At 46.0% G+C, this 13,894-nt stretch overlaps 1 protein-coding gene and 5 non-coding genes across 6 annotated transcripts; 4 read left to right on the forward strand and 2 right to left on the reverse strand.

The window, feature by feature from the left end:
- Positions 1-3,382: 3,382 nt before the first annotated feature.
- LOC128065711 (U8 small nucleolar RNA) lies at positions 3,383-3,518 on the reverse strand. The gene has a single exon (XR_008201093.1). It is a non-coding gene; the product is annotated as a U8 small nucleolar RNA (small nucleolar RNA).
- Positions 3,519-4,269: 751 nt separating this feature from the next.
- TMEM107 (transmembrane protein 107) lies at positions 4,270-5,922 on the reverse strand. The gene is made up of 5 exons (XM_052658598.1): positions 5,833-5,922; positions 5,607-5,674; positions 5,405-5,505; positions 4,573-4,669; positions 4,270-4,339 (listed from the first exon to the last, which is right to left on the reverse strand). Exons 1-5 carry the CDS (start codon positions 5,917-5,919, stop codon positions 4,270-4,272), a joined length of 423 nt encoding a protein of 140 aa, XP_052514558.1. The 5' UTR covers positions 5,920-5,922.
- Positions 5,923-12,059: 6,137 nt separating this feature from the next.
- TRNAW-CCA (transfer RNA tryptophan (anticodon CCA)) lies at positions 12,060-12,131 on the forward strand. The gene has a single exon. It is a non-coding gene; the product is annotated as a tRNA-Trp (tRNA).
- A 438-nt stretch (positions 12,132-12,569) lies between these two features.
- On the forward strand, positions 12,570-12,651 carry TRNAS-GCU (transfer RNA serine (anticodon GCU)). Its single transcript has one exon. It is a non-coding gene; the product is annotated as a tRNA-Ser (tRNA).
- Positions 12,652-12,871: 220 nt separating this feature from the next.
- Positions 12,872-12,945, forward strand: TRNAT-AGU (transfer RNA threonine (anticodon AGU)). The gene has a single exon. It is a non-coding gene; the product is annotated as a tRNA-Thr (tRNA).
- Positions 12,946-13,332: 387 nt separating this feature from the next.
- Positions 13,333-13,406, forward strand: TRNAI-AAU (transfer RNA isoleucine (anticodon AAU)). The gene has a single exon. It is a non-coding gene; the product is annotated as a tRNA-Ile (tRNA).
- The last annotated feature ends 488 nt before the right edge of the window (positions 13,407-13,894 follow it).

A 13,894-nucleotide genomic window follows, 5' to 3' on the forward strand; every position in this document is an offset into this window, starting at 1 on the left:
TGCTAAGTCACTTCAGTCGTGTCCGACTCTGTGCCACCCCATAGACGGCAGCCCACCAGGCTCCCCTGTCCCTGGGATTCTCCAGGCAAGAACACTGGAGTGGGTTGCCATTTCCTTCTCCAATGCATGAAAGCGAAAAGTGAAAGTGAAGTCGCTCAGTCATGTCTGACTCTTAGCGACCGCATGGACTGCAGCCTACCAGGCTCCTCCATCCATGGGATAGTCCAGGCAAGAGTACTGGCGTGGGGTGCCATTGCCTTCTCCGTCCATCCCTATGAATTTGAGCCAACTCTTGGAACCTCATATAAGTAGAATCCAGCAGTATTTGTTTCTTCATGATTGGCTTATGCTGATTAACAAGCCACTAATTTCACAATAAAATGAAAACCTATTTTTGATGCTAACTGGCAAAGCGTCTGGTGTTGACTAAGAGATACATAGTTGAAGTGGATGAAGAAATCGAGGCACAAAGCGGTTAAGTGACTTACTGGCCATCACATAACCTTGGAGGAGAGCAGGTATACTTTACACCACTCCATAGCTCACTTCCGGTCTCTGCCCCCGGCTAGGGCTCACAGAACAGAGCCAAGCCATGGAAACCAGCACCATCTAGGTGATGTTTGAAGATAAGAGGTGGATGAAGTCCCCAAGGAGGAGTGACCACCAACATTTACGGGGGAAAGGGAGGAGACAACCCTATAATGTGTCCTCAGTGGCTGGCCAGCTGTGGGTTTTCAATCAATATTCATTAGCTGAGTCTAAGAAGGAGCAGCCAGAATAGTTGGAGGTAAGCAAGGGGAACTAATTTTCGGAAAGGAAGGGAGAACAACTTTCAAATGAGGGTAATGGTCAACATATAGAAAACAGGTTGAGCCAAAGTCTGGAAAGAACCTCTGGATTTAGGAACAAGGAACTCACTGATGATGAACGATTTCTTAGGATTGGAGGAGCAAGAAAGTACTGGTAAATGTTTAACAACCCACTCTCCAAGAAAAGTATGCATTCAAATGTGTACATAAGTTTATTATAAATTTTGCTGATATAAAGAATGTGTAACAGAATCTGCAAATAAAATATACAATATTTTTTATTGTAAATTCTATTCTTGTATCCATAATTTCATAAATGGAATTATATCATAAGTATTAATACAAGGATAGTTCTAACATAAACATTGGTTGGTCTTTTTATTTACATTTTTGATTAAGATAAAAATGAAACACTGAAGATATGTTGAGACTTCACAGGTTCCTCAATGACTTGAGTGATTCTTTGCTGATAAGTTTTCAAATCCTGGGGGAATACTTCATTGCTTTGTGTGTGTAATATTTGTAGTATAACAGTTACAGACATGACACTTAAAGACTTAACCTGCATTATTTAACATTTTCTCCATCACTTTTTAAAACCTAGACAATCAGCAAAGCCTGATATGTAGCATTTGCCAATTTTGGGAGTATAAATACTCCCACTTAGGCCAGTTTCAAATTACTAACTTAATGTCACTAAATAAATTGGAAAGAGATACAAAGCAGTACATCATTTCATAGTATTCTCACCATACAGATACCATAAATGCAAACAACCTCAAAACCATATAATAGCAAATTTATAAAATAACCAGGAAGTGATGAGTATTTCTTACTGTTTTTCTGGTTTGTTTGTTGTCTTTTTTTTTAGGTCTTAACCACTGGACAGCCAGGGAAATCCCCCTCTGTTTTAGAAATATTATTTATTTAGTTGCAAGGTTACATATTAAATTTTTGATATAGCTGTTTTTAACAATCAGCCCATAATTTTTCTGGAAAAACCAACAGCTTTCACAAGTCATAAGCACACCACTGGGTGTGGTGAAAGTCAGGCTGTCATGGGATGTAACCATGGTCTCCTGGTCAAGCCTGTAACCATGACCGGCAATATCCACCTTTCTTGCCTCCTGGATAATCTGCTCCTCTAACTCTCTGCTTCAGCCACACTCCAAGGCCTCACTCAAACTGCTCCTGTAGGAGCAACATTTCTGACACCTGGGGCAGGTTATCCCTACTCCATTCCATCTGCAAGTCGAGTTTGAAACATTTATCATAATTTGTTATTAAAGTACTCTGGGAGTACCAGAGATTGTTGTCTTCCTGAGTTATAATATCTGTGATGGCCCAGGCCGAGTATAGGTCATATTCACATCTATTCCCTGGGTACCCACTATATAGTGTATAGTAAGTGCTGAATAAGTATTCTCGGAGTGAATACTCACGAAGAAGGGCTGTGTGCAGAGACAGAAAGCATCACTTGAGGAGGCTCCACCAGAAAAGATCTCCTTTGATGACTTTTGCTTATTTAGAATGGCCTGGGCTCCACCATTTAGGACTAAAAAGTATAGATTAAAACCTCTACACTGAATCTTTCCTAAAAAAAAATGTGCCCCTGTGAGAACACTTAACCTGTGACAAGGCAGAACTTTAGACTCTTCTCTAATGCCAAATAGTGTGTTTCAGTAACTTTCTTTCGAACATGTTCTAGCCAGGGGCTACCAGACAGAAACTAGGGTGGGTGTTCTAATCAGACACTGAGTAAACAGGTAACCTTTGCTAGGTTTCTGGGCTGGGCTCCCCAAATACCAGGGACGTCTACCCTTTAGCACGTGACCCTTCCTGGCATGGCAAGAGAGAAGTTTTGACAGGCATTCATTCATGACACCAAATGTGACAGACATTAAAAGAACCACTTTTTGGAAAATCGGAGGTACACAGAACGTCCCCTCGGGTAGGCTTCATGAAATTAAGGGAAAAAAAATACTAGCTAGCAAATTGGGATTCATGCAAAGAAACGAATCGGATTCATGCAAGGAAACGAATCGTGGTTTGGGTCCCTGGCGTTGGGAAAGAACCCCTGAAAAAAGGAAACGGTTATCCACTCCAAGACTCAGGCCTGAAGAAATCCATTCAGACAGGATTAAGTGACTTTAACAAATCAACCACGAAACTAAGTATCACAAGAGTTTAAAAAACAAACTTACAAACCGTACTCTACACAAACATATCCAAACCAAACACCCTCACAGGAAGAAAAAAAAAAAAAACCACACCCCAAACCTTACAGATACTATTAGAACCAACACTGCTGCTGCTCCTGCTGCTAAATCGCTTCAGTCGTGTCCGACTCTGTGCGACCCCATACACGGCAACCCAACAGGCACCCCGGTCCCTAGGATTCTCCAGACAAGAGCACTGGAGTGGGTTGCTATTGCCTTCTCCAACGCATGGTGAAAAAGTGAAAGCGAAGTCGCTCAGTCGTGTCCGACGCTACTTCAAGTACAACTAAGGAGACAGTAGCAAAAACTCAATCTAATCGTAAAGTACATTAATATCACGGATCGCCAGGAAGAATCAGATAGGAGCAATCAGGGTGTTGCAAGTCCTGATTACGCAGAGCCGTTAATCACGAATCATGCGAACTCCAATCATCATGTTCTATTCTGCCCTCCAAAAGGAGGAACAGGTAAGGATTATCCTACCTGACGATGCCGAGAGGACTGCAATATTCCGTACTCCGGTAATAAGACTCCGCTAACAGGGAGGGTGAGTAAACGACAGGTCAGTTCGAGCAATCTAAAGCTATCCAGGTTCTTCCACTTCTGTTGTTCAATTTATTTGCAGATGTTTTAAAATATATTTTTCCATTTGGCTGTCAAAAAGCACACGCTAATCCCTCCCAGAATGCTTCACTCACTTAAAGAGCTCGAGGTACTACCCTAAAGCATAACCTTATTTACATATCTCCGCCCACTCCCTTCCGTCAGAAATCTACCGTAATAACTAGAATAGAAGCGACATTTAGTGTCTTACAGTGCAAGGCTGGAAAACAGCCTTCCGTTTCTATAGTAGTTTGGCCACCCCAATTTTCTCCTGAAATTTTTGTCTTGATTTCTTTCTTTTTTTTTTTTTGGCCACGCTGCCTAGCATTCAGGATCTTGGTTGCTCCACCCACCAGGGACTGAACCCGCTGCAGTGGAGGCGTGGGGTCCTAACCACTGGACAGCCAGGGAATTCCTGCAGGAATTCCTGTAAGTTTGATCTTACCCTAAAATATATTTTATTACAAAGGACTGTAAACAAAACACAGATAATCCCAGACTCGAGAGATAATTACCCTAACACTGACATCCTTCACCAAATGCAGTGTTAGAAGGAGGGCTGAAGCCTTCCTCTTCCAGGAAGGGTGAGTGGTCCTTCACTCCTTCAGCCTTCATCCCTACTTCCAGTCGCGAAGATATCAGAAAGGTTTCTTTTTCAGGCCAAAGACGCTGATGAATAATGTTATTTCGGTGACAGCTGGGAGGGCACTGAGGAAGGCAGGTGATGGGTTCAGAGTTTCTTCTAATAAAAATACCCAGATCCCCAAGCCAGCGACCCCACCCCCCACCCCCTGAAGTGTAGGAGTGGAGGACTTCAAAAAGACTCTGGAATGTTGAGTGGATCTGGTATGTTACACATGGAATAAAGGGCTGGGTAGGGGAATCTTCAGATTTAAAGTAAACCTCCCTTCCCCATCCTCAAACATTAGGTGCTACCATACCTGCAAAAGACAAAAATGTACCAATACGTGGTGCACTCCCAACGCTCAAATATGAAGAAGGATAGGGCCACAGATGCACTACAGTGAGCCCCGATGGCTTGGGAATACACCAGAGTCAAGGAAAGCCTTTGGGTCAACAGGTAGTGATGAGCCAGAAAAGGCCAGTGATGGGCCTGGCATCTGCATTCACAATCAGCTCCTGATGAGCAAGGCATCTCTTGCTCCCTTTACCACACTGCAAAGGCCAGAGCCAGCAGCCCAGACTTTTGGGTTTTAGGATGGCCATGTGTAGAGGCCAGAGCTGAGCCTGCCCTGTTGGGAAACCAAGCTACCTCCATCCCATATCTAGTTTGGATCCTTCAGGTGAAGTAGTAGACTCCTGATCTACTCCAAGCACACAGACATGCTCACAGTGACACAATACACTGCTGGGATCACTCTCCAGTACCCTGGTGTTGAGAGCCTTCCCTGATCCATCTTCCTCACTTCCTTTGTCTCTTCGGCGTTCCCATAGTGCTTTGTATCTTAACATCTGATGGCACCCGTGCTTATCACACTGAATTGCAGATGTCTGTGTATCTGCCTCTTCCTCAAGATAGAAAACTGTTGTACTCCCATCTTGAGATCTCCAGTGCCTGGTGAGTAGCAGGAGCTCAAAAAGTGATCAGAGATTGTATTAAATCTTCCACATTGCCTAACATCTCTCCACAGGAGGGATTCTGTTTGCCTGCTAGAGCACACACCATTGTGCCAGAAAGGCCTAGTTAAGTGGCTGAAGGGCGTTATGGTGGACAAGGGCCGAGGAGGAAAGGAGTACACGTACAAAGGATACAGATGAGGCTCTGGGTGCTGTTGAACATGGAAACTCCTAAGAAGAAACCAGCCAGCTCCACTGCAAAGAGAGCTAGGGTGACAGAGAGCGCTGCCACCAGCCTGCAGAAAAGAAGGAAGTGGCTTAGGCCTTCTGAACTTTTTCTAAGACCCCTTCACTCCCTCTACTGCCTAATTCTGCCCACCCTGTCCCACATGCTCACTGAATGTCCTGCTTCTCATACTCTTCAGGGGTGAATCTGAGAGGCAGGCAGGCCTGGATGTTGCTGTCCTAGGGAGCAGGGCAGAAAGAAAGAGAAGTTGAAAGAGGGTCTGGCGGCTGGGTATGGGAAGACCCCACCGTGTAAGGCCCCGGGAGAGAAAGGGTGGAGTGGGGCTGGGACCACCCCAAATTGGAAGGAGGAACGAGAAGAGGGCCATGGGTCTTACCCTGGACCAGAATAAGGTGATGACGACCACCAGATGCGCCAGGAGCGTCAGAAAGCGAGAGGGCACGAGCCCTGAGATCCGGCCCATGGAAGAGGTACCGCCTGGAGCAGAGGCCGTTTGTCTCTGGGGCTGGAAGCTCAAGGAGGGTCACTCCTCAAGTCTCCCAAGCTAGCAGACAAAAATTCGACGTACGCCGCTTTCCCGCTTACGCTGGCACCGCTCAGTTGCCTTGGTAACCGCAAAAACGTTGGCTCCGACGGGACCTCTGAAAGTCTCGCGAGAGCGGCAAATAATCGCGCCGCCTCCGGCCCTCTGGGAAAGGTTGTTCCGGGTCCACAATACCTGTGCAGATCCCGACCGGATGCGGAGAATCGAGCCGCCGGCCTTCTCGCGTGCAGACGAGTTGTCTGCACAGCCTGAGAGTGTGTTGTGGCGCGGCCCCCCATTGCCGAGTCTGCCCACACAGCACTGGCGAACGGAAATTCGGACACTCGCTCCTCCCGGTATCCCCATGCCGGGAGCGGCCTGGCCCCCAGCCCCTGCTACTTTGCCCAAGATGACCCTCCGGACACCACTGTCACCACCACTCCAGCCTTAGGGCGTCAACATGCCCGAGCCCTGGCCACTCTCTTTTCTTCCATCCTCCGCATCCGTGTAGCTTCTCCTTGACCTAGGCCGAAATTGGAGAGGTGGATGCCCCTTTATTGCCCCGGAGCCCCTGGTTGTTGGCGGACCGTATACCTGAACTTTCCTTGATTCTGATTCCCCACCCAACCACCCACCCAGCTCGCTCAGATTGGTGAGGGATTTGCAGAGTACAGAAGAGAGCCCCTCTCCTGAACTAGGGTGTGGATGAGAGGCGTGTTGCGGGAAGAAGTGGACATACGGGACCAGAAAAGGGAGTGGAGGAAGAGAATGAAACCCCGCGTCCCTGGGAGGCAATACTCGAAGGCGGAAATTCAGAGTCTACGATTTCCTTATCTCTTAGAGGTGTGACCAGCATAGTCTCTTTGCCAAGCTATAGTCCAAGCATTTCTCACGATTGGGACCTCACGGACCTTCGGCCCTTAAAGGTGATTCCTGTAGAACGGAAAGTTCTCGCCGGAGTTCACGGCTAACAGTCAAGTCACAACTTCCAGGCCCCCCCCCACCCCCCCGACCCTCTTACCAGATCATCTCCCAAGAATAATAATGGATAATCCATAATAAGAATAGAAAACAGTTTTATTTGAGCCAAACTAAGGCGTAGCCTGGAAGCTCCTTTCCCCGATTACTCTGAGAAACTGCCCCAGCGAAGCATCTTTTTCAGTGCAGTTTTGCATCTTGTAAGAACAAAGAACTTTATACAAGTCAGGGTTACATTTCTTCTTGTTTTTCTTTTTTAAGGACCGGATGATTAATACACAGCAGGTCAGCATGGCCTTGGCACCTGGAAAGCATCTCTCATAATCACATCGAGGGTGTCCCAGGAAGAGAGGCGTTTAATCTTTATTTTTAACATGGGCATTTTTTACTTCTGGTCAGCGTGCCCTTTCCTTTAAATAATTAAAGCAGATGTACAGCGTGTGTTTGATAGACCACAAACAGGCTAATAACTTAGGATAAATTCAAGTTGTGTAATGTTTAAGCCAGAATGACTTCCCTATATCTCAATATGTGAACACTTCTTTTATTACTACTCTCCATCTCAGTGCCTCTTAGACAGGTCTAAACTACAAGCCCAAGAGACATTTTTTAATTTCCTCATTCATTCATTCATTCAACAAATAAGTCCCAGGCACTGTGAAGGGCTCATATCCTTGAGGAACAAAGCAGAAGTCTCTACCTTCCTGGGGTCAGAGAGATTGACAACAAACATGTCAACAAATAATAAATCTGCACGGTAAAAGTTGTAATAAATAAAAATTTTAAGGGAAATATTAGAACAATGTGATCAAGGGAATTTTCTTTGAAAATAGATCATTTGTTCTTAAAACTTCATTTTAGGAAATGTGGTCATAACTGAGAGAAAATGCTTTTCTCTCTTGCAGGTCCCCAATGTACTAAATGGATTTCCTTTTTCTAAACCAGTGTGTGAAAAATTTCAGATGTCAAAGAGATAGTCAAAAGATGTTTCCTCAAGTTCATGAAAGACAAAGAGATATAACAACAATGGATAAACAACAAGGTCCTGCTGTATAGCATGGGAAACTATATTCAATGCCATATGATAAGTCATAATGGAAAAGATACATATTCTTTATATCTGAATCATGTTGCTTTACAGTAGAAATTAACACAACATTGTCAAACAACTACACTTAAATAAAATGCTTTTTAAAATGGTGTGACAAATTTAAAATTTAATGTGTGATCCTAATGGATCCTGGATCAGAAAAATAAAATTTATTATAAAGGACATTAGTGGGAAAATTGGTAAAATTTGAATAAGGTCTCTAGCCAAGATAACAGAGTCAATAGTATTGGAGTGAAAGAGGTGGAGTGAAGTGGAAGAAATCTACAATCTTAGAAGATAAAGTCTAAACATGGGAATGTGTGTGGGTGAGAGAAGGAAGGGGTCAAGGATGACTGTTAGATTTTGGGATCCAGCAGTTTGAAGTCTGGGGCATTCTGCGCATAACAGCCTTCCTGCCTGGGGACCTATAGATAGTAAGAACCGGGAGATAAAGTTCACTTTGTGAATTGGTAAACAGCAGTCCTGTCACTTTCCCTGTCTTTGGTTCAAAGAAGCCTGCTCCACACTCACCAAAGATAGTTTTGGAGCCACCTTGTGGCCACAGGTAGTATTGCCAGGGCAGGAACTCACGTGTTCCAACATTTGAACTGGCGTTAAGATAATTTAGAAAAGCGTTTTTTAAGTCAGAAACATTCAAACATATTGTATGTAAAGGTAAAGTATTTTTCATTCAAAAGGTAATGACCCCTTTTGAAGCCTACCATTCTGTTTCAGCAGTTACCAACACATGGCCAACCTTGTTTCAGCTATACTCTGCCTCCCAGTCTCACTGGATTATTTTGAAGCAAATCCCAGACATCACCAAATAGTTCTGTCCAAGCGGAGGACATTTTCACCCCCCTGTCTTGAGTTCTTTTAGCTGATCTAATAATTAAATTGACATAAGATAGATTGATAGGAGAAAAAAAATCCAATTTAATTCATACACAGGGAAATCTCACAGAAAAAGGACCACCAAAGAGACCAAAGGAGGCTGTTTATATGTTGTTTTTTGACAAATATTGTTTGTGAAGAATTAACAGAGGGGTTTGTGCTTGGGGTAGCAAACTAAAGAAGTAGTTTGTTATGTAGCTACCTTAGCCTTGAAATCCCTCACTATGGTGATAAAGCAACATTTATATTTAAAGGCAGGACAAGAAAAACTGAACATAAAATTCTCTCTGTGTGTTTGTTTGGCCTCATCCCTCCCTCCCTAACGTGTAGTGTACACCTACGTTACATATTAACCAGATGGGAGTGACTGCTCAACTATACAGATAAATTTTCCCCCCTTTCTTCTAATGCTAGCAGTGTAACTTCTTTTTGTTGTTACTTCTTAAAACTTAAAAGAATAGCATTCTTTCCCAACTCTGTAGAGGGTCAGGAGTCATGGTGACTTGTTGCTCACTTTGTACATGCTTACTTGGACTATACACCTTGGTAAACCTTATGTAAATTATCAGTATGGCATTTTGATGTAGGGTTCTTTGTCTTGAAAATGTATATGACTAGTGCCTTGGGCTTTTAACAGGTAGCACACCACGTTTGCTTGTCTCTCTTTTTCTGGTGTTCAATCTGAGCATCGGGTTCAGGAGTAGGCAGACTGAAGCAACCATTGTCACATTTCCCATCAGTTTTTCATACCAGGTGAGCAATTTTAACTAAAAGACAGTGGGTTCGAGTCCTAACCCAAGGGTTCAAGTCTCAGTCAGTTTTGGCTGGGTTCGAATCCCATCTGAGTTGTGCAGTTTCAATGGGGCATTGATTTTAAGCCACAGCATGATGGAATCATGTTAGCATTTTAAAAGATGATTCTCTTTGACTATTCTGGAGACAGACATTAGGGAGGAGTCTACTACAGTCATCCAGTGAGATGGCAGTGGGAATAGGGAATGAGGGCTAACAGGAGAATTATGAAGGAAATGAAACTGAGTGAACTTGGTGACTAGAAATGGGAAACGAGGAAGGGGGGAGAGTCAAGATGAATCCAAGCCTCAACTTGGCCTCTAACTAGGAGTGCAGAAGACTGGCAAGGAAATGAGACAAGAGGGAAGGGGACAGGGTACAATGTTTGAAAGAATGACACAGCTACTGAGAACTGGATAAGAGAGAAAAATGGTTAGAACCGTTCAAGCCCAAGATGGCAGAAGATTCAACTTCCAGTAGACCTTAAACCTTATTACATGCCCATCCTATATATTAACATGTTGAAGGACACACCCACAGGCACCATGACGCTTCTGAGGCAGACCATAAAAGGCCAAAAAGGGGGGCAGTGGCCCAATTTCTGGAAATCCTCACCCCTTCCCTAAGTAGTTGGAATAATCCTCCCAACTGTTACCCTCTGAAATTACTCAGCCCATAAAAACTAACCACCTTATACTCCAGTGTTCTTGCCTGGAGAGTCCTAGTGACCGGGGAGCCTGGTGGGCTTCTGTCTATGGGGTTGCACAGAGTTGGACACGACTAAAGTGACTTGGCATTATATTTCCCAGTGCTCTTTCAGAGATGGCCCACACTTTTTATGGAGTGTGTTCAGTTCAGTCGCTCAGCCATGTCCGACTCTTTGCAGCACGCCAGGCCCTAGAGCCTACTCAAACTCATGCCATGTCTCTCTCAATAGATCTACTTCTTACCTATCTCTTTGCCTCTCCCTGAATTCCTTCTATGCGGAGACATAAAGAACCTCAGCTTCCTAAGTCCTGACAGGAGGTGTACTGTTTCAGCTGGGAGACTGTGGGTTTGAGTCCCACCTGAGATGGGAGGTTTCCGAAGGATGACAGGGTCAAGTGAAGGTGTCCAGCAGACACTAGACTGAATCCAGAGGTGGGAGCAGGATTCAGGAGCCCTCAGCACACAAGTGATGGCTGACTCCAGGGAAGGGTTTACTCCAGGAAAGGTGTGTAGCATAAAGAAAGAAGACAGAACTCCTAGGAAAAAAGGACAAAACAAGAGACTGGAGGGAGGGGGACGGTAAGATAAGGGAAAGCCAGCAGACAGCAGTGTCATGACAACCAAGGGAGAAGGCTCTTAAAGGATATTGCGCAGTCAGTTAAGGTCAGGCTTCTCCGCGGGCTTTGACTTGTCTGTAGTCCCTGATAACTTTCTTTGGCGGTATTGGACCCTTGAACTTCTTTCACCCTTCAAGAAGCAAATGAGCAAATGTGTGTGTGTCTGGATGGGGGTGGGTGTGGGTTCTTCCAGCTTCCGGTATTCCTCTTTATAAGTTTCCAGCCTGGTCTCACCTGGGGAGCTTTAACAGGTACAGATATTTATGTCAAAGGAAATCAGAACAGTGGTTGCCTCTGTGAAGGGTGAAGGGCGGGGGTGGAGGGGTGGGGAGGGGCGGTGATCGACTCGGAAAGGATAAGAAAGAACCTTGTAGGATGAAGATGTCTTCTATCTTGAAAGGGTTGTGGGCTGAATTCTTCAAAACTCATCAAAATAAACACTTAAGATCTGTGCATTTCATTGTAGGTGAGGGATTGCTCAGAATCGTCAAAAGTGACAAAATTACCGATGCCAAGATTCTACTCTGGATCTTTAAACCAGAAACTCCAAATTTGGGGCCTGTGAGTAGCTATCTGGAAGGCTCCGCAGGCGGCTGTTAACTGCAGCCCGGGAGGGGACGCACGGCTGGAAAAGCTAAGCTCTGTCCCCCACACGTGCTTCCATCACCTTCGGCCTGGTATTCCCAGTCCTCCCGCACGTTTCTGTGCCAGTCCGTCCCCGCTGGGCTGTGAGCTCTGGGTACCCCCAGGGAACCAGCTCAGGGCCACCTTATGGTCTGCAGGAGGGCGGCGACGAGGTCGGGGCACCGAGGAACCCGGAGCCCACAAAGCCGCTGCCCTGCGGGTGGCGGGCCCTGCTGGTCCTACGAGGCCGGAGGGAGAGGGCAAACACCACACCGGGAGTTTTTAGAAGTTCCAGAAGGCCCTCAGCACCTCGATCGCCAGACCCGGCCGCCTCACCGTCCAGTCATGGGGAGACCTGTCCACCCCCGTGGCCGGCCGACCTCGTGGCGCAACGGTAGCGCGTCTGACTCCAGATCAGAAGGTTGCGTGTTCAAATCACGTCGGGGTCAGCGTTCGCTTTTCTAGAGCTCGGGTAGCTTTTATTTATTCTCCTTATTTGCAACGCTGTTGAGGTCCCATCCCGCAGATTAGTGAAGAAACACTTCATAGGGGCCGGAAGGGGAGGGTCCCTGGCTCCAAGTCTCGAGCCGCCCCGTCGGGGGAGCTCCTAGATATCGCGATAGCTTTTGCTGCAGATCCGGGGACTGTAAATCTAAGCGGATAGCGGGGCTCCTGAGGAGTGACGCATGCCCCGGAAATCCAACGCCGAGGCGGGTGCTCGCGCAGGCTAGAATATCGCTCGGAAGCCAGAGCCGTGCGAGTCGTCCTCGCGGTGCCGGGCGGGATCCCTCGGGACACCATCCCTACACGACGTAGTTAGGTTCACGCTTTCTCCGAGAAGGAAGAATCCGGACCCCAGAGAGGAGATCCTAAACTGTTTTCCCGTGGACGAGGTGGCCGAGTGGTTAAGGCGATGGACTGCTAATCCATTGTGCTCTGCACGCGTGGGTTCGAATCCCATCCTCGTCGGCCTGCGATTCCGCGGCTGCCTTTATATTTTATAACTTTCTGTGTGCCAGGATTCAATTTCTGTGTCATCCTTTCAACCTATCCCGTTTACAGGCGCGGATTTCGCACCTTGTATCTTGTTTTCCAGTATGCCCGAAAATTAGAAAGGTACCCCGGCATTCATTCACCTAACCTAGAACTGACCTGGCCAGGGAAACGAGGCTGGGAGGTGTATGCGTGGGGCGCCGTGGCTTAGTTGGTTAAAGCGCCTGTCTAGTAAACAGGAGATCCTGGGTTCGAACCCCAGCGGTGCCTCCCGAGGCATAAGTTGTTTTTACGCTTCTAGGAAAGAGTCGTAGGCTTCTAGCTTATATATAATTTTCCACATCTCTTCGGGAGTCTACCGGTTGCTATCAGACGGCCTTTTCTATTTCCGGTTGTGCACCTCAACGCTAAGTGCATGCTGTCAGTCTTGCGCTCTATGTTGGCACGGCGACCTGCCAGTCAAGCACTTGCATTATCTGTGCTTGCCACTATTTTGGCTTCGCTTTTACTTCCCTAAATGATAAGTGATTCCGTTTTCGTAGTCTGTTTCCCTGTTTTCCCAAATAAGCTTACCCGTTTTGAGATTTTCTCACAGATAGGACCGATTAGTAATTTGTATTTTACATAGATTCATATTGAGAACATTTATCGTCAGCTGGCCGGTTAGCTCAGTTGGTTAGAGCGTGGTGCTAATAACGCCAAGGTCGCGGGTTCGATCCCCGTACGGGCCAGAACTACGGTCTTCTTTTAAAGAATTTACTGTCAATTTCTTGTTGTTAGGGAAGGTGTGTGGAGCAGTATTTCCAATTCCGGAACTTTTCACATCTCGAGGCGAGGAATAACGTGTTTAAATTCAGCCCAAAGACCTAGTGTCTTGAGTTAGAGGAGGAAAGTTTAACGGAACTGGATCTGTATTGTGATCTGTTTCTAAATCTCACCAAATCGGGAGCTTCTGGAATTTACTATGACTGTAAACGGAAGGCGGCCAGGAATTGTCCTAGACCATTCATAGGGCACTGATCAGCAGAGTGTGAGAAATGGGGTCAAGAATGGAGCTAGGTTTCCAGTCTTTCTCTAGAGCACAGATGTCCAGTTTGCCCAGTCCCTGCCTGTCCACTTCAGGAACTGAGAAGACAACCCTTCCTCCCTTTTTTCTTCTAAGATCTTCTTGCTTCTGATTCTGCTTTTACTGTATCTCTCAGCCCATACCTGTGTCTTA

The sequence above is a fragment of the Budorcas taxicolor genome, chromosome 19 (assembly GCF_023091745.1).
Source record: "Budorcas taxicolor isolate Tak-1 chromosome 19, Takin1.1, whole genome shotgun sequence".
Classification (NCBI taxonomy): Eukaryota; Metazoa; Chordata; class Mammalia; order Artiodactyla; family Bovidae; genus Budorcas; species Budorcas taxicolor.